We start from the raw sequence: 23,675 nt of genomic DNA, 5'->3' as shown, positions 1-23,675 counted from the left end.
TCGGAGGTCCAAAATGCTTGATCTCTTCAGTGAAAATGTTATCCAGTCCGATGGCTTTGCCGGTTTTAAGGGTGTTGATGCTGATATTGAGCTCTTCAGGGGAGAACGGCTTGGTCAGTCCCATGGTTTGGGAGCGCTTCACCCGGTCTACCCTTGGTCTTGGCTGTTTAGTGGTGGATTTCCCATTGAGCAGCAGCTGTCTCCGTCCAGACTAAAACGCCTGAAATCGAATATCACGTGACTATTCACGTACACTTGGCATGCGGGTGGTGATGGTGTAAACAGGAAGTAGATTAGTTGCTCAAAGAAAATAACGTGACTTCAGACGGCCGCTCCGTAGGTCTGATGACGCCACTGGATACAACGCTCACTAATCGCTCCAATAACAGCTGCTTCCACCACAAAAATGCAGACTTTAACTGGACAGCAGCTGCTAGTAAAGACAACAAGGTCAGTAACACCTGTATTGAGTTGTCCATGTTGAATTGGTAGTCGATCGGTAATCAAGGCGGTTGTGCTTTGTGATCTTCTGGGTAAGGGTCGCGTGACGAATCAGGGAAGGACACGTCGTGACTGCTAAGAACCAATAAAGTACAGAACGTGGGTGTCTACGTTATCGTTTCTAAACGTATGCGTTTACGAGCGTCCACACGAAGAGGTAACCCCGGAGTTTTCAAACTCCTCCGTTTTCGGTACTTTGAAAACTCCGGTGTAGATGTGCGTCCCATCCTATTACGTCGCTGTCAAGAGCCTTTCCCTGCAGGTGGCTAATCATGATTTGCAGACCCCCGCCCTCGGTAAACTATCAATGGATAAATCCCAAAAAAGAAAAGTCACGGAGGAAAATAGAGAGTTTAACTCTGCGTGGACGTCTTCATTTCCTCTCACTGCCAACGATGCTGGATTACCTGTATGCTTGATATGTGCAAACAATGTGATGTTGAAAGACACTTCCAGAACAAACACACAGCATGTGCTGAAAAGTGTCACGCTGGAGATGAGCGAAAAAGAGCGATTTCTCAACTGCTGCAGCAAACTCTCCTCTTCATAAGAGTTTGGTATTGTTCCAACAGGTAAAATAGCAATAAAATGTCGAGAATTGTCTTTATTCTTGTTCTATACTTTTATAGATACAACAAACTATAGTTTTTCTATGTACAATATGACGATATACAAAACGTTATAAGCTGTGACATTGAATAGCTTTTGCGGCTCCAGACAAATTTTATTTGGTGGAAAATATAGCAAAATGGCTCTTTGGATAGTAAAGGTTGCCGACCCCTGAGTTAGATCATCATCAGAAAACATCAGGGAGAGATCTCTTCAGACTACCTTAACAAATTGACAGCTAGAATGCCACAGGTCTGCAAGGCTGTAATTGCTGAAAATGGAGGATTCTTTGATGAAAGCAAAGTTTGAATGTATTATTTCAATTAATAATCATTATTTCAAACTTTTTCAATGACATTTCTTCCTATTTCAACTCATTTCATGTATGTTTTCAGCGAAAACAACGAAATTTCCAAGTGACTCCAAACTTTTGAACGGCAGTGTATATCTATATATACTGTATATATCATTTATATTGCATGTACAATTATCCTTATCAGCGTATTCTATTACATGAATGTAACAATACATTCATGTAATAGAATACACACATGTAGTCAGATCTATGGTGCTCGAGGTGAGGCAGTGATGTAATAAGACTTTAGGTTTTGCATTCACACAGTCAGTGTTTTATTTCCCAGCTGGCCTTTCTAAATTTGGCAGCTGTTACTTTTAGCCACTTGTTTGTATTTGTCTTGTATTGTAGTTTATAGTTCATAGTTAGAGACCTAAACGTGTTCAAATGGTGTTCACAAACTTATTAAGCTGACTGAGACTCAGAGCTGTTTCCTGTCTGCTAGTCAGCTGACAGGATGTGCTGGTTTCCTGTGTGGCTGATGGAGCCAGAAGTGTCTTTGTCAACCTGTGTTATTGGATCTGTTATCAAACGTTTGTGATTAGATCTGTTATATTAGATCTGTTATAATAATCCACATAAATGTTCAGGGGAGATGATATGACTACTTTTTAAATGGTGGGGGGGCCGTAAGGGATCTGGATAATGAATAGGGGGGCTCAGGGTCAAAAAGGTTAAGAACCACTGGTCTAAAATCTGTGTTTTTGAACCGGTCTAAACGCTGGTTTGTTTGTTATCGGATCTGTCTAAACGCTGGTGTGTGTCTTTGTGTTGCAGCTGGCTGGAGTTGCCTTTATTGCAGTTGGTTTCTGGGCATGGAGTGAAAAGGTGAGTGATCATATTAACCAGAGAGTGAATAAAACACCTATCATTCATTTACAAGAGGCTAAATCATTGAATTAATATCTATCTAGTTAGACCTCTTTTACTGGTCTGGTTCTAAACTGGTTTGCCCTTCTTAAACTTGTGTGTTGTGGACTACAGGGGGTCCTGTTGGATCTGACCCAGGTGACACGGCTACATGGTTTCGACCCAGTCTGGTTGGTCCTGGTGGTCGGCGGAGTCACCTTCATCCTGGGCTTTGCCGGCTGTGTGGGAGCTCTAAGAGAAAACATCTGTCTCCTAAAGTTTGTACGTTAAAAACATCCGTCTGCTGAAGTTCATAAGTTGAAAAACGTCCGTCTGATAAAGTTTGTACGTTAAAAACATGCGTCTGCTGAAGTTTGTATATTTGTGTGTTTTTTGGTCAGTTTTCCGGTGTAATCGGCTTCATCTTCATCCTGGAGCTCACGTCTGCTGTTCTGGCCGTGGTGTTTCAGAGTCAGGTCAGAGAATGGATCAATGACTTCTTCTTGGCAAACGTGAAAGGATACAGAGACGACATCGACCTGCAGAACCTCATCGACTCTCTGCAGAGGATGGTAACGAATCAGGAACCTTTTATTATCTTGTTCTTTTAACAGAACCCCTGCTGTGGAGCTCAGGAACCTTTAGTTTAACCTTTTATTATCTTGTTCTTTCAACAGAACCCCTGCTGTGGAGCTCAGGAACCTTTAGTTTAACCTTTATCATCTTGTTCTTTCAACAGAACCCCTGCTGTGGAGCTCAGGAACCTTTAGTTTAACCTTTATTATTTTGTTCTTTTAACAGAACCACTGCTGTGGAGCTCAGGAACCTTTAGTTTAACCTTTATCATCTTGTTCTTTCAACAGAACCCCTGCTGTGGAGCTCAGGAACCTTTAGTTTAACCTTTATTATTTTGTTCTTTTAACAGAACCACTGCTGTGGAGCTCAGGAACCTTTAGTTTAACCTTTATTATCTTGTTCTTTCAACAGAACCCCTGCTGTGGAGCTCAGGAACCTTTAGTTTAACCTTTATTATTTTGTTCTTTTAACAGAACCACTGCTGTGGAGCTCAGGAACCTTTAGTTTAACCTTTATTATCTTGTTCTTTCAACAGAACCCCTGCTGTGGAGCGCAGGAACCTTTAGTTTAACCTTTATCATCTTGTTCTTTCAACAGAACCCCTGCTGTGGAGCTCAGGAACCTTTAGTTTAACCTTTATCATCTTGTTCTTTCAACAGAACCCCTGCTGTGGAGCTCAGGAACCTTTAGTTTAACCTTTTATTATCTTGTTCTTTTAACAGAACCACTGCTGTGGAGCTCAGGAACCTTTAGTTTTACCTTTTATTATCTTGTTCTTTTAACAGAACCACTGCTGTGGAGCTCAGGAACCTTTAGTTTTACCTTTTATTATCGTGTTCTTTTAACAGAACCACTGCTGTGGAGCTCAGGAACCTTTAGTTTTACCTTTTATTATCTTGTTCTTTTAACAGAACCACTGCTGTGGAGCTCAGGAACCTAACGACTGGGATCTAAATGTTTATTTTAGCTGTAACGGAACCCATCGCAGCAGAGAGAAGTGTGGAGTTCCTTTTTCCTGCTGCATCACTGATCCTGCTGTGAGTTTATCACTGATCAATACTGATCAATTTAATAATAATGAATTTAACTGTGATTCAGTCTCATTGAAGGGAACCGATTTTGTTTGTTTCAGGACTCGGTGCTGAACACTCAGTGTGGATACGACGTGAGAAACAGACCGAAGGTGAGGTCACTTCCTGTTCTTTAAATGTAGCTTCCTGTTTGGACATCACTGCGACTCACAGTGACATCACAGTATAGAAGAGATACATTTATCTGAATCTATTTTACGTGAAGAATAAACACTTAAAGAACACTGTGTCAAACCTCTCATGTCTTTTGGAACAGAACTAGAACTATTCCATCGGGGTTCTGTATTGATGAGAGGAACCCTAGCTCACATTATTTACTATCCGACTAGCTAGCTACCAAAACATGTTGCTCCTGGAAACCTTTGATGGTTCCTGATAGAACCTGTTCTGTAACATTCTGCTGGTCCTGGAAACCTTTGATGGTTCCTGATAGAACCTGTTCTATAACGTTCTCTGGTCCTGGAAACCTTTGGTGGTTCCTGATAGAACCTGTTCTGTAACGTTCTCTGGTCCTGGAAACCTTTGATGGTTCCTGATAGAACCTGTTCTGTAACATTCTGCTGGTCCTGGAAACCTTTGATGGTTCCTGATAGAACCTGTTCTGTAACATTCTGCTGGTCCTGGAAACCTTTGGTGGTTCCTGATAGAACCTGTTCTGTAACGTTCTCTGGTTCTACACAGAGGGAGTGGACGGATCACATCTACACTAAAGGCTGCATTGCTGCGTTGGAGGACTGGTTACCTGGGAACCTTTACACGGTGGCCATAGTCTTCATTGTCATCTCTCTGCTGCAGGTTACTATACATTTATTTAGTATTTACAAAATACTGTTACTGCACAGATGACAGAACTGTTACTGCACAGAAGAAAGTACTGTTACTGCACAGAAGAGTACTGTTACTGCACAGATGACAGAACTGTTATTGTACAGAAGAAAGTACTGTTACTGCACAGAAGGAAGTACTGTTATTGTACATAACACAATACTGTTGCAGTATTTAAACTCATGTTTACACGGATTGTCTTAGTTTAAATATAAAATCTAACTCTGATCTTTCAAGTGAGGTGAGAGAAGAAAGTATGACCTTCACTTTAGAACATTGAGACACAGATGATCTTTGATCATCTGTGTCTCAATGTTCTCATTGTGGTTTTAATGGTTCTAATGGGGACTTAGACTCTACTGGTTCCTAGTGGTTTCTGTACCTGAAGTGTCTGTTTACCTGTGATCAGATGGTGGGGATCTACCTGGCCAGGACTCTCATCTCGGACATCGAGAAGGTCAACTTCAGCTACTGATGCCACACCCACAAGGGATGGGGCCTCCGCCAGGTGGACCTGGTTTCTTCAGATGTGCCTTCTCCTCTTCTTCTTCTTCTTCAGTAACTCTGCTGTAACTGCCTTCACTTCCTGTCATCTTCTGATGACCTCGTTGCTGTGGTTACTGAAAACATGGCCTTCTGTTGAATCTTTTTTATGATGTTTTGTCTCTGAGAGCTTCATCGTCTGTTCAGTGCCTCCTTCATCATCACAGTTTTCATCACACAGACGATGAAGCTCTGCACCAGACTGCCTTCACTTATTCTGCCCTTTTAGAATGAACACACTTCAGTGCCTCCTTCATCATCATCTTCATCTTCAGGTTGAATCCCTCATCTTCATCATCTTCATCTTCAGGTTGACTCCCTCATCATCATCTTCTTCAGCTTCAGGTTGAATTCAGGTCTTCTTTTGAGTCCTGAAATGATTCAGTTTACTGCAGAATAAAACGAATGTATGATTGACAAATGATGATTAATTGATGATCAAAATGTGGAAACTACCTGAAACACGTCTGTTAGAGTCAGGGCCATGGCTCGAGCTCTCTCATTGGACAACTGAAGGTTCAGACCAAAGAAGAAGAAAAGGAGTAGAAGGGGAGTTCTTAGTCGTTAGCTTCCATACGAGCTACAAGCTAGCTAACCCGCAGACAGATGGCTAGTTAGCTAGCTTGCTAATTAATGCTAACATTGTCATGGGGACAGAACACCCCCCCCCCCCCCTCCGCTCACACTTTTGGTCACCGTGACGATGTACAGCGATGACCAGTGAAAAGGGTGCTAGGTTCTACTCCTGTTCTATTTCTACGGTTAGGATTCGACATTTAGATGCCACAGAAGAAAAATCCGAGTTCAACTGAATAAAGTTTTGGTTAAAATGTTTTGTATGAATAAAGACTTTTGAGATGTTTGAACCGATGGGAACAAACCAGAGAAGATTCTGAGTTATTGTTTGAATTTCTGCTTTAACTGATTTCTTATTTTCTGTTTGTGAATTAATGATTGAATTGTATTTTTTGTGTTTGAGTTTTATTCGGATGGGATTTTTTTTATATGTATAAAAGTGAATATTTTATGTCTTTTTATATTCATCATAATAAAAGTGAAGTTTGTTCTGATTGATTCACTTCGTAGTGTTAATTTAGGAAAGTTTTTGAACTGATGAAGGTTAAACAGTATTTTAATTTATTAGAACAAGAAGTAAAGTTATTAAAAACCTGTGTTGATTGCAGACTAGTTAATAGTTATAAAACCAGACAATGTTTAATTTGTATTTCACTTGATAAACACTTTCTAAATTCTTACACATTCAAATATTAAATCAACCAACACTAAATGCATCAATATTTGCAGTCATTGATTAACTGAGTTATTAAAAGTGTCACTCTATGACTTAATTTTTTAACCAACATCAGTCTTGATCATAATCATAAAGTAATCCTTAAATGACATCTTTCTTACATGACACTGTTTTATGTGAAAAAATGAATTGTTTTCTATACACTAAATTCTAATGGGAGTTCTTTTCATCAGCACCAACATTGATTGTGATGCATTATAATTTAATGAAGCCAAAACAATGTGCCCTTCTAAAAATGCTATGAATCATATTATCCATCGTCACTGATCATAACTATCAAATCTTCATCTTCAGAATTTAAACCCTTTAAATTGTACCACAACGTTTTTAACTGAAAATCACAGAAATTACATTTGTTCTGGGCACAGAATAATAGACGGAAACATGTCGTTTTATTTTTTCACAGTCTGGGAATATAACAATCAATATTGATTTTGATTAAGTCTTATTTGTTGTGCAGTATTATATAAAATAATCTCTCCTGCTAATTTATAGTACATGTAGAATGTTAATTATTGCTGTGTAATTACTTCTTTAGCCTCGTATTAATATTACCTAAAATATAAACAGTCTATAGTTTCATTCTTCTTATAAACAGTCTATAGTTTCATTCTTCTTATAAACAGTCTATAGTTTCATTCTTATAAACAGTCTATAGTTTCATTCTTCTTATAAACAGTCTATAGTTTCATTCTTATAAACAGTCTATAGTTTCATTCTTCTTATAAACAGTCTATAGTTTCATTCTTATAAACAGTCTATAGTTTCATTCTTCTCATAAACAGTCTATATTCTCCTTATTGTGATTCTGGTATTTGACCACCGGGTGGTGCTGCAGCTCAACATCTACAGTGAAGACTGTAACTTGACCTTCCCCGCTTCAGTCCTCCCCCCCCCCCCCCCCCCCCCCCCCGAGCAGGCGGAGTCGGAAACGCGCAGCAGCAGCATCGGTCCGTCGTGTCTGCGGCTCCTCTCGTCTCTCTCTCGGCTGTCGGATCATCCAAAGAGCGTCTTCTTCTTCTTGGAAAGCTGCGGATCTTCGGCCTCACGGACGGACGGACCCGACGGGTCTAAACCCGACTCGGCTCGGCTCGCCTCCTTCTATCTCCGCTGCGGTGGAAAAACCCGGACGGAGGCCCGCAGCGTGCGTTCAGACTCTCGCAGGCCTCCGGCCCGGACTCCTGCTTTTCTCCCGGAAAATGGACGGATTCACCGGAAGTCTAGGTGAGTCCCAGCGCCGCTCGCGACCCAAAGACCACCTGGTTACCTGTCCGTGCTGCTATGGCACGAGGAGAGCTGCGCACGCCTCTGGCGGCTTTACACGTGTCACTGCTGTATTTATGAAAAAGACTGTACCGCCCCTCCGGCTGCTACAGGGCCACAAAACCAGCAGCTCCTCCTGAAGATAAAGTCCTGGATCCGTTAGAGACCTGCAGAGATATAGACCTGGATCTGTTAGAGACCTGCAGAGATATAGACCTGGATCTGTTACAGACCTGCAGAGATATAGAGTGGTCTCGTGTGACGTCACAGTTTAGCTGTCGGCCATGTTGGAGTACACACAAAGCCACTGGCATGCACGGCTGAGTCGCATAACCTATCGGTGGTGAACTTTTGTGCTGTCTTTGGTTGTGGCAGCAGAGCTGATAGACAAGAAATCATTCTTTCGTTTGCCAGCGGTCATTACACATCAAGGAAATGACACGAAGGAGCTATCCAAGCGACGTCGCGAGAAATGGCTGTCACGCATCTCTCGAGATATAAAGGAATGGAATTTGGCGTACACTAGAGTGTGTGCGGATCACTTTATAAGTGCTCAGTGATTTTATATACTAATTCGTTTGTGAACAGTATTTAATAAAGGAAATATAAATTAAACTTGGACATGAGAAGGTTACCGAAGCTTCATCGGCCCGTGACAGCAGTCGGTACCAGAGACGTGTGGAGCGTGTACAACAGGCGGAACACAGAGATGCAGCCTCAGCATTGCGTGATATGAGTTTAACGTCGGATCATGCATATGACAGCCCACCAGCAGCAGAGGATGAGGACGAGGATAAGAAGAACCAAGCCAACCAGACAGACCTCGGTGGGGCCACGGTTGCAGCAATGCAAGCTGAGATGCAGCGCCGACTCTCGGAAAATCTGAATTTGAAAAAGGAACTTTCCGATGAACGATCCATGTTTGATTCAGAATTTTTCGAAAATAATGATGAAAAAGTGAGATATTATACTGGACTACCGGACTTCTCAACCCTGCAAATTCTATACAATTTTATAGAACCACACATCCCATATTCTACTTGTGTAAGGACTGGGGGTGTTCACGAGATACGCGTAGATGTTGGCGTAGTTTACCGATGGAAGATAAGTAGGATCGGCACTGAAACCATCTGCACTCATCGTATGGAGTGGTCTCGTGTGACGTCACAGTTTAGCTGTCGGCCATGTTGGAGTACACACAAAGCCACTGGCATGCACGGCTGAGTCGCATAACCTATCGGTGGTGAACTTTTGTGCTGTCTTTGGTTGTGGCAGCAGAGCTGATAGAGACAAGAAATCATTCTTTCGTTTGCCAGCGGTCATTACACATCAAGGAAATGACACGAAGGAGCTATCCAAGCGACGTCGCGAGAAATGGCTGTCACGCATCTCTCGAGATATAAAGGAATGGAATTTGGCGTACACTAGAGTATGTGCGGATCACTTTATAAGTGGTCAGTGATTTCATTTACTAATTCGTTTGTGAACAGTATTTAATAAAGGAAATATAAATTAAACTTGGACATGAGAAGGTTACCGAAGCTTCATCGGCCCGTGACAGCAGTCGGTACCAGAGACGTGTCGAGCGTGTACAACAGGCGAAACACAGAGATGCAGCCTCAGCATTGCTTGATATGAGTTTAACGTCAGATCATATATATATACACACACACCGATGGATGAAGTTAGGAGTTAGTTTAAAGTTAATTCCTACACACACACACACAATGACGTGCATGTACAATGTAAACAAACACACGTGTCTGTTTGCGCTGAGTAAACATTGAATATTGCTAAATATCTGACCAGATCTGTATATATTTACTCTTCCAATGACGAGATGAGAATTCTCGACGACCGTTGCTTTGATGTGTCGGACCCATCCACTGACAAACTGATTATAGGCGTCGAGCCCTTTGTAGCACGCCAACTCGTCTTTTGTGTAAGGACTGGGGGTGTTCACGAGATACGTGTAGATGTTGGCGTAGTTTACCGATGGAAGATAAGTAGGATCGGCACTGAAACCATCTGCACTCATCGTATAGGGATCCAAGTTACCAATAACCTTCAATTTGGCCAGGTAGCGAACCTTTGATGCACTATCCAGTGATTCAAAGTATGGTATTTTCGCCGCACTTCCTTGTTTACTCGCCGCAATGTAGGTTCTGTATGTACTCCAACATGGCCGACCGACCTCGTAACTAAGGAGATCGTGACGTCGGTGAGACCACTCCATAGGGATCCAAGTTACCAATAACCTTCAATTTGGCCAGGTAGCGAACCTTTGATGCACTATCCAGTGATTCAAAGTATGGTATTTTCGCCGCACTTCCTTGTTTACTCGCCGCCATGTAGGATCTGTATGTACTCCAACATGGCCGACAGACCTCGTAACTAAGGAGATCGTGACGTCGGTGAGACCACTCTATAGACCTGGATCAGTTCGAGACCTGCAGAGATATAGACCTGGATCAGTTCGAGACATCTGTTGTTGTCCTGCTTTTAATACTGTTTTTGTCCAGCTGTTGTTCTGTGTTAATCCTACTGTTGTCCTGGGCCCCGTTCCTCGTACGTGTCTAACTGAGTTAGCCGGATACTTTTCAGGATAAGATGACATAAATTAGGCTTTTCGGTTCCACGAAGCAAGTTTGGCAAAATCACCATGGCAACACATCCAAAAGCTTGAACCTGCTCCAGCGCAGGCTGACTGAAGGGAGCTGGATAAGCTGCCACTCCCCCGGAAAACATGGCCGCTCCCGTCACATACGGTAGTCTGATGCGCTTGCGCATATACTGGGGGTTATACGGGAGTTGATGAAATGCATGTAAAGTGAGACACACGTGATCCTTAAAAGCAGCGGAGCAAACTAAGAAGCCTCTGTTGCATTAATGTGCAGCTCCCTTCCTCAGAGATCCACTGATGAAGGAGGATATTAGTTAGATGAGCGTTTTATAGGGAGAGACTTCTTCCACATCGCCAAGATCCGTCATCACATCACGATGACTTCCTGTACGAGCGCTGTCCATTCTGCCCACAAGGAATCATTTCTTTCCAGAGCTTCTGGAGCAGACATTGAACACCACACTGCCTGTCCCACAGACTGGATGCAGCCTTGAGCTGTTGTGCGAGTGCTGCGTTGTTGTAGTGTCGGCGATGCGGAGAACATGGGGAAAGCCGCTGCATGCCGCGCTGTTGGTCCAGTTGATTTGGCGCTTAATAAACTTACGGATGTGTTCATCACGTCACCATGGCACATATTGTGCTGACTCAGCATTCTGAGTCATGTGTGTGTGCTTAGTGTGTACTTGCTCTCATGTCCTCTTGATGGCTGGTTGCATACATGAGGTTAAAGCACTCATAATGATATGAGTGTTATTAGTACAGCAGCACATCATTACTGTAGAACATGATGAAGGTGGATCATGATGAGAACACAGAGAATCACACACTATTGATCTTCACTGCTTCAGTTGATTGAATGTCTGATTATGAAGAATACACACACTGATCCGCCCATAAACAGATTCTCACACACACGTATTCAAACTAGTTCTATATGGTAATCTACACATACATGTATATACACATATATAGTAGGCTACATGATACATAAGGGCATACAGTACATATATCCTCATTAATGAGTATCAATTAGATGCTCTTTGGGCTTGTTTTTATCTACTTATTCTGAAAGAGTTGAGATCATTATTTTCGCTATAAGATCTCATTCGATGATTCATCATGAAGTCTACTGCCAGCAGCACATTAAAGACATATAATCTGATTGATTGGTGTGATGAGGCATTAAAATTAGCTGATACATTTTCCCAACACTGACGCATTGAACGTGTCTGATGTGTTGCCGTGCTTCTTGTCTCGTCCTCTCAGCGGTGCCGCTGTTATATTTTGCCGTGATTATGGTCTTGAAATCCTCATATGCGTTCATGATCATCTCCTGCTCGTCAGCGGAGTAAAAAGCGGCTCTTTCTGTGACTTTATTTAACATTGTACTGTGAGAAAATCATGGTTTCGGTGATCGACGCTTCCCCCTTTTGACGTAGGACGGGCACGCGCAATCATCCTGATCGTCTGGTTCAAATTAACGAGACTGTTTGAGAGCGGATTAGCCTTGGAGAAACCGACATAGCCTGACATCAATCATCTCGTTAATTTAGGCTGCTAATAGGACATTTGATCGACTTTGCTGAACCACTTGCGTGGAACGGGGCCCAGGTGTCAGGGGAAGAAGCCAGCACTTCCTCCGGATGGGGCGGGTCTTGTAGAGGGCAGGCCGTGGCCAGCTCCCTCCAATCTTCCCTAACGATCCAGGAACACTGAAAGAGAGACACTCCCTGGCAGAGGCCCTGGGCCGTCACACCTGCCAAAGACAATGTTGGTGCATTTCTACAGAGCCATCATCGAGTCCATCCTCTGCTCCTCAGAACCAAGACCTCACGCCACACAAACAGTTTCTTCCCGTCCGCAGTCGGGCTCATTAACAGAGCCCGGGTCCCCCACTGACTCTGTCAACCCGAGGACATCTCCTTCTGGTCTCCCCCCTGCACATCCCTGTTTCTCTATTTAAACACACTCATCACCTTTAACATTTCACTTACACTTCACTTGTTTTACAGTCCTGTTATCTGTTTTGTTGTGCACTTTATTCTATATTTTATTGTACATTTTAATATGTTTCTATTTCTTGCACTGTGCTGATTGTGATAGTTTAATGTTATTGTTAAATGTTACGCACCTCCCACCACGACAAATTCCTTGTAGGTGCAAACTTTCTTGCCAATAAACGGTTCTGATTCTGATTCTGATTAATCCTGTTCTGTGTTAATCCTGCTGTTGTCTTGTTGTCCTGCTGTTGTTCTGTGTTCATCCTGTTAATCCTGCTGTTGTTCTGTCTAAACCTGTTGTCATGTTCATCCTTTTTTTGTCATGTTGTTGTCATGTTAATAATACTTTATTCTGTATATTCAGACCCAGTGTCTTTGTCTCTCGGTAGATGACAGCATGTCTGGAGCGAGTGTCTCAGATGTCAACGACCGTCTTTCTGCTCTGGAGCTTCGTGTTCAGCAGCAGGAAGATGAGTTGACGGTAATGAAAGCAGCTCTCGCTGATGTTCTTCGCCGCCTCGCTGCCTCTGAAATCTCTTCTTCCTCAACCAAGAAACATGGAGGCAAAGGTAATGTTTTTGTCTTTCTTCATGATCAGTCTGATGAAACCTTATTTTATATTGCTGGTTCCAGAAGTTGCTACAACATACACATGCAACATTAAATGAAAACTAAATAGCTCGTGGTAAATATTAACTCACACCCACATACTGGTTTTTAACTGGAAAGCCTATTTTATGTTCTGTTCTAGTTGTATCTAACGAACTGGTCAGATTATCCATCCATCCATCCATCCATCATAACCCGTGTTAACATTAGTATGCTTCCCCATCAGGCGGTGCCGCTCTTCGTGAAGCTTATTCAATGTCCTGCGTCTCTAACGGAGGAACATCTGGGCGAAAAAGAGACTCCACCTCGGTCACCAGGAAGGAGACGATGTCGTCCGCCGCCAAGAGGTAAAGATACAGACTAACATATACACACACACTGAAGCTGTTTTCTCTTATGAACTATGAAGGGAGTTTCCCTTCGCACCTGTCATACACAACAGGAGGTCTCACCTTCTGTAGATGCTGTCTTTGCTGGGCAAGGGGGTAGAGTGGGCAGGAGGCAACACAACAGAGTCTCTGTCGAATCACGTTGTGTCTCCAGTTAGATGCTTTTGTTGGTGTCTTCGTGTAAAATACCTTCTTCACCAGTAGCATGGAAACATCAACACTGGCTGGTAGTTCCCTGGATGATAACCGTACCTTATTCACACATCAATCAGTCTGTTTAAGTCTGGTCTAACTGATCTGGACATTTACATCCTGCTCCTCCTGTTAATGTTTAGATACGTTCAAGTTCAAACTCTTTAGTTAACTTTCACTGATTTTCTTTTCAGCTCTTTCATTTCAACCTCCAGAGTGTCTGCAGACCAGATCTGATCAATGTGATTGATATAATCAATGAGTCTACTGTTTATTTGAGTACATGTGTCCAGTGCTCAGGTCTAAACCACAGTGGACCTTATTTTAGGATTGTTTATGGTGCCTTAATTGTTTTGGGTTATGAATTGTTGTTAATGATGTTAATAATTCCACAGTATATGAGGATTAATATCGTACGGGAAATTATAACCGGTCTACCGTATGAGAGTGTAAACAGCCCAGCACTAAACCATCTTACTGGGATAAACCCTAACACAGTAGAACCAGTAGAGGTCAGTAGAATCAGTGTAGCTTTAGGAGTAGCTGTGGACTCTCACGGTCCAGTGATTCTAGATATTACCAGTAGAACGCAGTCTGAACAAAATAGAAAGTGGAAGAAGTAGAAAAGAAAGAGATCATATTACTCCTGTATTAACTTCTCTGCACTGGCTCCCTGTCCTTCTCCACACCTACAAAGCCGGAATTGGTCAGACACCACAATATCTTAAAGAGCTTATAGAACCATACTACCCTACTAGAGAGCTGTGCTCCCTAAATTCAGGGTTACTTGTGTTTCCTAGAGTCTTCAAAAGTAGGCTGGTTCAGGTTCATAGTTAGGGCTGGTTCAGGTTTATAGTTAGGGCTGGTTCAGGTTTATAGTTAGGGCTGGTTCAGGTTCATAGTTAGGGCTGGTTCAGGTTTATAGTTAGGGCTGGTTCAGGTTTATAGTTAGGGCTGGTTCAGGTTCATAGTTAGGGCTGGTTCAGGTACATAGTTAGGGCTGGTTCAGGTTTATAGTTAGGGCTGGTTCAGGTTTATAGTTAGGGCTGGTTCAGGTTTATAGTTAGGGCTGGTTCAGGTTTATAGTTAGGGCTGGTTCAGGTTTATAGTTAGGGCTGGCTATAGGCCTAGACTCCCGGGAGACTTCCTAGGATACATTGAGCTCCTCTCTCTTCTCTCTCTATACAAAATTAATTGAATTGAAACACAATAGGAACCAGTAGTTTGTGGACTCTCATGGTCCTGGTCTTGTCCACAGTGGAACGGACAGGAAAAAGGAGGTCAGCAGCCAGCGGTCTCAGATGGAGGAGATCCAGGAACGTGAGGAGCCTCCTCACCCAAAGGACCTGTCCCCCTCCCCCTCTTCCCCCCACCCTCCCCAGACACCCCCGACCCTTCAGCAGCAGAGACCAGCCCAGTCTCCTGACAGCAGTAAAGGCCACGTTCCTCCCAAAAGGTTTCACTTTGTTATCTGTCGGCTGTATCTGACCTCACTTCCTGCTGATGCTGCTCTGAGATCTCATAACCCCGCCCCTCTTAACCCCGCCCCTGAGGACCCACAGTCCCACCTGACCAGCTCATATTCAGGTGTACCTGATTGGCTGAATACTTAGCCTCCTTTATCCTCCTGGAGTCTCCAGAGGCCTTCGGAAGTCTCCAGAGGCTTCCTTAAGTCTCCACAAGCTTCCTGAAGTCTTCTGGGGCCTCCTGGAGATCCTGGAGTCTTCTGAAGACTCCTGGAGTCTCGAGAGGCCTCCTGGAGTCTTCTGAGGTCTCTTGGAATCTTCTGAGGCCTCCTGGAGATCCTGGACCCTCCTGGAGACCCTCTATACTCTTTGTATATGTTTCTGGTAGAAAGCTCAGGCTGGGCTGTGTGTTTAAATTACTAACATTTCCTTCTTCTAGCTTCTCCTCCTGAATCTTCTGCTGGAGGTCCTGGGTCCTCCTGACTCCTTGTCCTCCCTGGCTGCTCATAACTCTTTGGCTGGGCTGCCTTTTATCAAAAGCACTAACCTGTTCTGCTCCCAGCTTCACCCGAGGACCTCCTTCTCTTCTTTCTCCTTCTCTTCTTCCTCTTGCTCCTCCTCCAGCAGGCCTCCTGCAGCCTGGGGCTTGAGTTACTGATGTATCCCAGCTCACTCACCTCCTCCTGGGTTGTGTACTTTGTGTCTCTGGAGGAAGATTTTGAAGATCATTTAGATTTGAGTGGTGGTTAAAGATGAAGAACAACATAAACATAGATATAAAACAGTATATGTGACATCATGGGATGACCACCTTCTCACCTGGGTCTGGTTCATGTGGCCTCTGATGACCAGCTACTAGTCATGAATTAAATTAAATGTTATTTAGAAAACCAAAGATGGCTCGTTTATATTTAGTTCATGCAAAACTCTAAAAATTAAATTATTTTCAGCAATATAAATATGCAGTTATAAAACGACCTTCATGATTGAAAGCAGGATTTGTTCTGTTGGAATATAACAATAATAATTCAACTAGAATCTTACCTTGAATAAGTAACAGTATTTGTAAAAGTACCAGATTTATAAAGACCACACATAAACTGGACCCAGATAAGATGGTTCAAGTCATCACAACTACTGTTTCTGTCTCTGACCATCAGCTCTACTGGTCATTCAGCACCAAGCAGCTGTTTGATTATTACATCATTATTATCGCAACATGCTTCAAATACAAACCAATCAATCAGAGATGAAATACATGAAGATAAATTAAGATGAAACTCAATGACTTCCTCCTCCTGGTGTGTGTGTGTGTGTGCGTGCGTGCGTGCGTGTGCGCGCAGAGGCCCCAGTGTGAAGCGGTCCTCAGGTATGGAGCGTTCTCAGAGCAGCACCTGGGACAGTTCAGAGGAAAACAGGAACAAACTTGTGAAAGCTGCTTCCACCTCCAGACTGCTCGCCAAGGTGGTCAAGAACTCTGACAGGTACCTCTGAATAGGGTTGGGTACCGAAAACCGGTGCCGGTATGGTACCGGTTCCTATACGTCCGGTATCTACCGGACCGAAACGCAACGCAGATTTCGGTGCTTCCTTTCGGTGCCTGAGCCGATTGAAATACTTTTTTTACACTACTCTGATGACTCCGTCCTGGGTTAGCTCGTCCTAGGACCGATGCTAACGATGGCGTCGGTCCTCCGCTCCTCACTCAGTATTATTACAACCGGACGAGCCGTGCACGCTTAGAAACAAACCCCTCCATCATTCTGACGAAGCTTCGGCCATGATTTATTAAAAACAGAGAACGAGATCTGTCAAACGGCCGGCAGGCTACTGACTTCCTCCATCGACATCCGGGTACTTAGCGCTGTCGCTCATAAGCACAACAACACAGGCACGTGAAAGTTTCTTCTTCTTTGAGGTGTAGTGGCGGTTAGCAAACGACGAATTGGCGCATTAGCGCCACCAACTGGTTAAATAAAAATGAAATAAGTCAGGAGAGGTCTTATTTTGCAAGAGAAGGCCAATATTGTCATATTTCTGCAAAATAATTGCTGAAGTTTGAAGCTGTAGTGTGTGTACAGAGTGTGTGTGGTTTCTTTTTATTTTTATTTATCTATGCATACTGTAAACTGTTCACAGTTAATATATCGTTCATAGTTTGAAGTTAAAAAGTTTGAAGCTGTAGTTTGAAGCCAAGTGTTTTGTATTTATTTATATTGATAGTATACTTTAACAGTTAATATATTGTTCAATTTGAAGAAAAAAGTATCGGCTTAGGCACCGGTATCGTTTTAGCACCGGTATCGGAAAAAACCCAAACGATACCCAACCCTACCTCTGAATACTGTGTACAAATATATGTATATATATATTTATATGTACTGTTTACACACATGTATATTTTATACAAACATGTCTACTGTACACTGTTTCGGTGCACCAGTATGGAATAGTTTTACTGTTTAGAAGTAAATATTTAATCCTGAATCACAAACGCAGAGTGAGATGTTTGATTCTTCTCGTTTCAGACACAAAGATCCGGTGATCAGTCCAGGTAAATGCATATTAATGTTAATACATTATTCATCATCATCATTATGTGTAACACAAGTCAGCCTCTGAGATACTTTAGAATATTTCTGTCTGTCCTGTCGAGACTCTCAGAGGACACCATGTTGTCAACGTCGTCATGGTGACCGAAGTGAGACCAGTTTAGATTATTTTGTATGGAGGAAATGGCTCACCATGGTAACGGGGCAAATCACCATGGTAACCTGCTGCTACTGACCGGTCAGATCACTGAAAACATGGTTCACACCTTTTTAAAACGATGACACACATGAAGATGATGAAAGCTGCTTTTGAATTTCATAAAGTTTCCTGTCAGGATCTTAAGAGTTTAATCAATACTTCTACTCTTATTGATACTCGTATCCGTTTGGTTCTGGATCAATACTTACCTTACTTAGCCTCTTTACCGGTTTGTCTCCTGATAATACATTTGATGCACCAATGAAATAACTTGTCAATACTACGGTTGTATATCATTCATACCTTAATGTTTTTAGTCTTTTCACTCTAATTGTTATTCAGAATAATACAAAATAATAATTACCACTATTCTTCTCTCTGCATCACATTTTGAACGGCTTGTTTATACTCAATAATAATAATAAATGTTACCTCTATAGACGTACAGAACAATGACCACACTGGAGATTTTACAGTTCATTAGTTGTGACAATGTTTGAAACGAACACATGACCGTGCGTTAAATGAGACGGTTGATCATCAGCGTCATGGCTCCTCTTCTTTGTGTTCTTGTTGTGTTATTTATATTGTTGTTGTTGAGTGACAATGTCTTTGTCTCAAACCAGCCAAAATGTCGACACGCGAGAAAAACAGCCAAGCTGGTAAGTCCCGAGGAGTCATCAGAGCAAGCTAACACGCTAACCCGCTCACACACCAACAGCAGCTGAATAAGTGCTTCCTGTTTCTGCCGTTAGGGTTTCTGACCCGGTCTCACTCTCAATACATCAAATACTTGTGTGAACCAACACATCATGTCCTCATTAGAGTGTGGAGGGGTCAAACAAACACAGGACTTATGTCCTCACCTGTCCCTCACCTGTCCTTGACCTGCTTCACCTGTCACTCACCTGTCTGTCTGACTGATGTTTGATTTGCTCCATGTTTTGTTTGAATGATGTAACATATTTCTTTTGATATATAATATTATAAATCTGTCATCAGTGGTCTGATCAGTAAAATATTGATCTTGTGTACAGAGCCCCTGTTTGAGAAGACTGTTCACAAACATTTTTTTAATGACACAGAATTGTTAGTATTGATCTTATGCTAACCAATAACATCAATCATTTAAATACTGTTTACAAAGCAACCACAGAAAAAAAAAAAACCACAAAGATATCAAGACGACCACAGAGAAACACAAAACAACCACAAAGATATCAAGACGACCACAGAGAAACACAACAACTACAAAGATATCAAGACGACCACAGAGAAACACAACTACAAAGATATCAAGACGACCACAGAGAAACACAACAACTACAAAGATATCAAGACGACCACAGAGAAACACAACAACCACAAAGATATCAAGACGACCACAGAGAAACACAACAACTACAAAGATATCAAGACGACCACAGAGAAACACAACAACTACAAAGATATCAAGACGACCACAGAGAAACACAACAACCACAAAGATATCAAGATGACCACAGAGAAACACAAAACAACCACAAAGATATCAAGACCACCACAGAGAAACACAAAACAACCACAAAGATATCAAGACCACCACAGAGAAACACAAAAAAACCACAAAGATATCAAGATGACCACAGAGAAACACAAAACAACCACAAAGATATCAAGACGACCACAGAGAAACACAAAACAACCACAAAGATATCTAGACGACCACAGAGAAACACAACAACCACAAAGATATCAAGACGACCACAGAGAAACACAACTACAAAGATATCAAGACGACCACAGAGAAACACAACAACCACAAAGATATCAAGACGACCACAGAGAAACACAACAACTACAAAGATATCAAGACGACCACAGAGAAACACAACAACTACAAAGATATCAAGACGACCACAGAGAAACGCAAAACAACCACAAAAATATCTAGACGACCACAGAGAGACAAAAAACAACCAAAAAGATATCAAGACGACCACAAAGAGACAAAAAACAACCACAAAGATATCAAGACGACCACAAAGAGACAAAAAACAACCACAAAGATATCAAGACGACCACAAAGACACAAAAAACAACCACACAAAGATATCAAGACGACCACAGAGAAACACAAAACAACCACAAAGATATCAAGACGACCACAGAGAAACACAAAACAACCACAGAAATATCAAGACGACCACAGAGAAACACAAAACAACCACAAAGATATCAAGACGACCACAGAGAAACACAAAACAACCACAAAGGTATCAAGACGACCACAAAGAGACAAAAAACAACCACAGAAATATCAAGACGACCACAGAGAAACACAAAACAACCACAAAGGTATCAAGACGACCACAGAGAAACACAAAACAACCACAAAGGTATCAAGACGACCACAAAGAGACAAAAAACAACCACAGAAATATCAAGACGACCACAGAGAAACACAAAACAACCACAAAGGTATCAAGACGACCACAAAGAGACAAAAAACAACCACAGAAATATCAAGACGACCACAGAGAAACACAAAACAACCACAAAGGTATCAAGACGACCACAAAGAGACAAAAAACAACCACAAAGATATCAAGACAACCACAGAGAAACACAAAACAACCACAAAGGTATCAAGACGACCACAAAGAGACAAAAAACAACCACAAAAATATCAAGACGACCACAGAGAAACACAAAACAACCACAAAGATATCAAGATGACCACAGAGAGACAAAAAACAACCACAAAGATATCAAGACGACCACAAAGAGACAAAAAACAACCACAAAGATATCAAGACGACCACAGAGAAACACAAAACAACCACAAAGATATCAAGACGACCACAGAGAAACACAAAACAACCACAGAAATATCAAGACGACCACAGAGAAACACAAAACAACCACAAAGGTATCAAGACGACCACAGAGAAACACAAAACAACCACAAAGGTATCAAGACGACCACAGAGAAACACAAAACAACCACAAAGGTATCAAGACGACCACAAAGAGACAAAAAACAACCACAGAAATATCAAGACGACCACAGAGAAACACAAAACAACCACAAAGGTATCAAGACGACCACAAAGAGACACAAAACAACCACAAAGATATCAAGACGACCACAGAGAAACACAAAACAACCACAAAGGTATCAAGACGACCACAAAGAGACAAAAAACAACCACAAAAATATCAAGACGACCACAGAGAAACACAAAACAACCACAAAGATATCAAGACGACCACAAAGAGACAAAAAACAACCACAAAGGTATCAAGACGACCACAGAGAAACACAAAACAACCACAAAGGTATCAAGACGACCACAGAGAAACACAAAACAACCACAAAGGTATCAAGACGACCACAAAGAGACAAAAAACAACCACAAAGATATCAAGACGACCACAGAGAAACACAAAACAACCACAAAGGTATCAAGACGACCACAAAGAGACAAAAAACAACCACAAAAATATCAAGACGACCACAAAGAGACAAAAAACAACCACAAAAATATCAAGACGACCACAGAGAAACACAAAACAACCACAAAGATATCAAGACGACCACAGAGAAACACAAAACAACCACAAAGGTATCAAGACGACCACAGAGAAACACAAAACAACCACAAAGGTATCAAGACGACCACAAAGAGACAAAAAACAACCACAAAGATATCAAGACGACCCCAGAGAGACAAAAAACAACCACAAAGATATCAAGACGACCACAAAGAGACAAAAAACAACCACAAAAATATCAAGACGACCACAGAGAAACACAAAACAACCACAAAGATATCAAGACGACCACAGAGAAACACAAAACAACCACAGAAATATCAAGACGACCACAGAGAAACACAAAACAACCACAAAGATATCAAGACGACCACAGAGAGACAAAAAACAACCAAAAGGATATCAAGACGACCACAAAGAGACAAAAAACAACCACAAAGATATCAAGACGACCACAAAGAGACAAAAAACAACCACAAAGATATCAAGACGACCACAAAGAGACAAAAAACAACCACACAAAGATATCAAGACGACCACAGAGAAACACAAAACAACCACAAAGATATCAAGATGACCACAGAGAAACACAAAACAACCACAAAGATATCAAGACGACCACAGAGAAACACAAAACAACCACAAAGGTATCAAGACGACCACAGAGAAACACAAAACAACCACAAAGATATCAAGACGACCACAGAGACAAAAAACAACCACAAAGATATCAAGACGACCACAAAGAGACAAAAAACAACCACAAAGATATCAAGACGACCACAGAGAAACACAAAACAACCACAAAGATATCAAGACGACCACAAAGAGACAAAAAACAACCACAGAAATATCAAGACGACCACAGAGAAACACAAAACAACCACAAAGGTATCAAGACAACCACAAAGAGACAAAAAACAACCACAGAAATATCAAGACGACCACAGAGAAACACAAAACAACCACAAAGATATCAAGACGACCACAAAGAGACAAAAAACAACCACAAAGGTATCAAGACGACCACAAAGATATCAAGACGACCACAGAGAAACACAAAACAACCACAAAGGTATCAAGACGACCACAAAGAGACAAAAAACAACCACAAAGATATCAAGACGACCACAGAGAAACACAAAACAACCACAAAGGTATCAAGACGACCACAAAGAGACAAAAAACAACCACAAAAATATCAAGACGACCACAAAGAGACAAAAAACAACCACAAAAATATCAAGACGCCCACAGAGAAACACAAAACAACCACAAAGGTATCAAGACGACCACAGAGAAACACAAAACAACCACAAAGGTATCAAGACGACCACAAAGAGACAAAAAACAACCACAAAGATATCAAGACGACCCCAGAGAGACAAAAAACAACCACAAAGATATCAAGACGACCACAAAGAGACAAAAAACAACCACAAAAATATCAAGACGACCACAGAGAAACACAAAACAACCACAAAGATATCAAGACGACCACAGAGAAACAAAAAACAACCACAAAGGTATCAAGACGACCACAGAGAAACACAAAACAACCACAAAGGTATCAAGACGACCACAAAGAGACAAAAAACAACCACAAAAATATCAAGACGACCACAGAGAAACACAAAACAACCACAAAGATATCAAGACGACCACAAAGAGACAAAAAACAACCACAAATATATCAAGACGACCCCAGAGAGACAAAAACCAACCACAAAGATATCAAGACGACCACAAAGAGACAAAAAACAACCACAAAAATATCAAGACGACCACAGAGAAACACAAAACAACCACAAAGATATCAAGACGACCACAGAGAAACACAAAACAACCACAAAGATATCAAGACGACCACAGAGAAACACAAAACAACCACAAAGATATCAAGACGACCACAGAGAAACACAAAACAACCACAAAGGTATCAAGATGACCACAAAGAGACAAAAAACAACCACAAAGATATCAAGACGACCACAGAGAAACACAAAACAACCACAAAGGTATCAAGACGACCACAAAGAGACAAAAAACAACCACAAAGATATCAAGACGACCCCAGAGAGACAAAAAACAACCACAAAGATATCAAGACGACCCCAGAGAGACAAAAAACAACCACAAAGATATCAAGACGACCACAAAGCGACAAAAAACAACCACAAAGAT

The 23,675-nt window shown here is 41.8% G+C and overlaps 2 protein-coding genes across 4 annotated transcripts in view; both read left to right on the top strand.

Moving 5' to 3' along the window:
• tspan14 (tetraspanin 14) overlaps positions 1-6,419 on the top strand; it is a 12,458-nt gene extending 6,039 nt beyond the window's left edge. For 2 of the 3 annotated variants that reach the window (XM_079280628.1, XM_079280629.1), the window contains exons 3-9: positions 2,243-2,293; positions 2,450-2,596; positions 2,716-2,886; positions 3,802-3,927; positions 4,023-4,073; positions 4,663-4,776; positions 5,216-6,419. In XM_079280628.1, the coding sequence (XP_079136754.1) occupies positions 2,243-2,293; positions 2,450-2,596; positions 2,716-2,886; positions 3,802-3,927; positions 4,023-4,073; positions 4,663-4,776; positions 5,216-5,281 (726 nt within the window). In that variant the 3' untranslated portion in view covers positions 5,282-6,419. Of the gene's footprint in view, positions 1-340; positions 451-2,242; positions 2,294-2,449; positions 2,597-2,715; positions 2,887-3,801; positions 3,928-4,022; positions 4,074-4,662; positions 4,777-5,215 lie in introns of all 3 variants that reach the window. The other variant, XM_079280627.1, reaches the window with a different exon arrangement.
• Positions 6,420-7,591: 1,172 nt separating this feature from the next.
• eml4 (EMAP like 4) overlaps positions 7,592-23,675 on the top strand; it is a 41,035-nt gene continuing 24,951 nt past the window's right edge. Inside the window, exons 1-7 of the mRNA XM_079280265.1 lie at positions 7,592-7,885; positions 12,937-13,116; positions 13,383-13,503; positions 14,996-15,193; positions 16,547-16,687; positions 17,732-17,757; positions 18,581-18,616. Coding sequence (XP_079136391.1) covers positions 7,861-7,885; positions 12,937-13,116; positions 13,383-13,503; positions 14,996-15,193; positions 16,547-16,687; positions 17,732-17,757; positions 18,581-18,616 — 727 coding nt within the window. The 5' untranslated portion in view covers positions 7,592-7,860. The remainder of the gene's footprint in view (positions 7,886-12,936; positions 13,117-13,382; positions 13,504-14,995; positions 15,194-16,546; positions 16,688-17,731; positions 17,758-18,580; positions 18,617-23,675) is intronic.

This window comes from Melanostigma gelatinosum (genome assembly GCF_949748355.1).
Source record: "Melanostigma gelatinosum genome assembly, chromosome: 12".
Classification (NCBI taxonomy): Eukaryota; Metazoa; Chordata; class Actinopteri; order Perciformes; family Zoarcidae; genus Melanostigma; species Melanostigma gelatinosum.
This window is presented reverse-complemented; position numbering and strand designations above follow the sequence as displayed.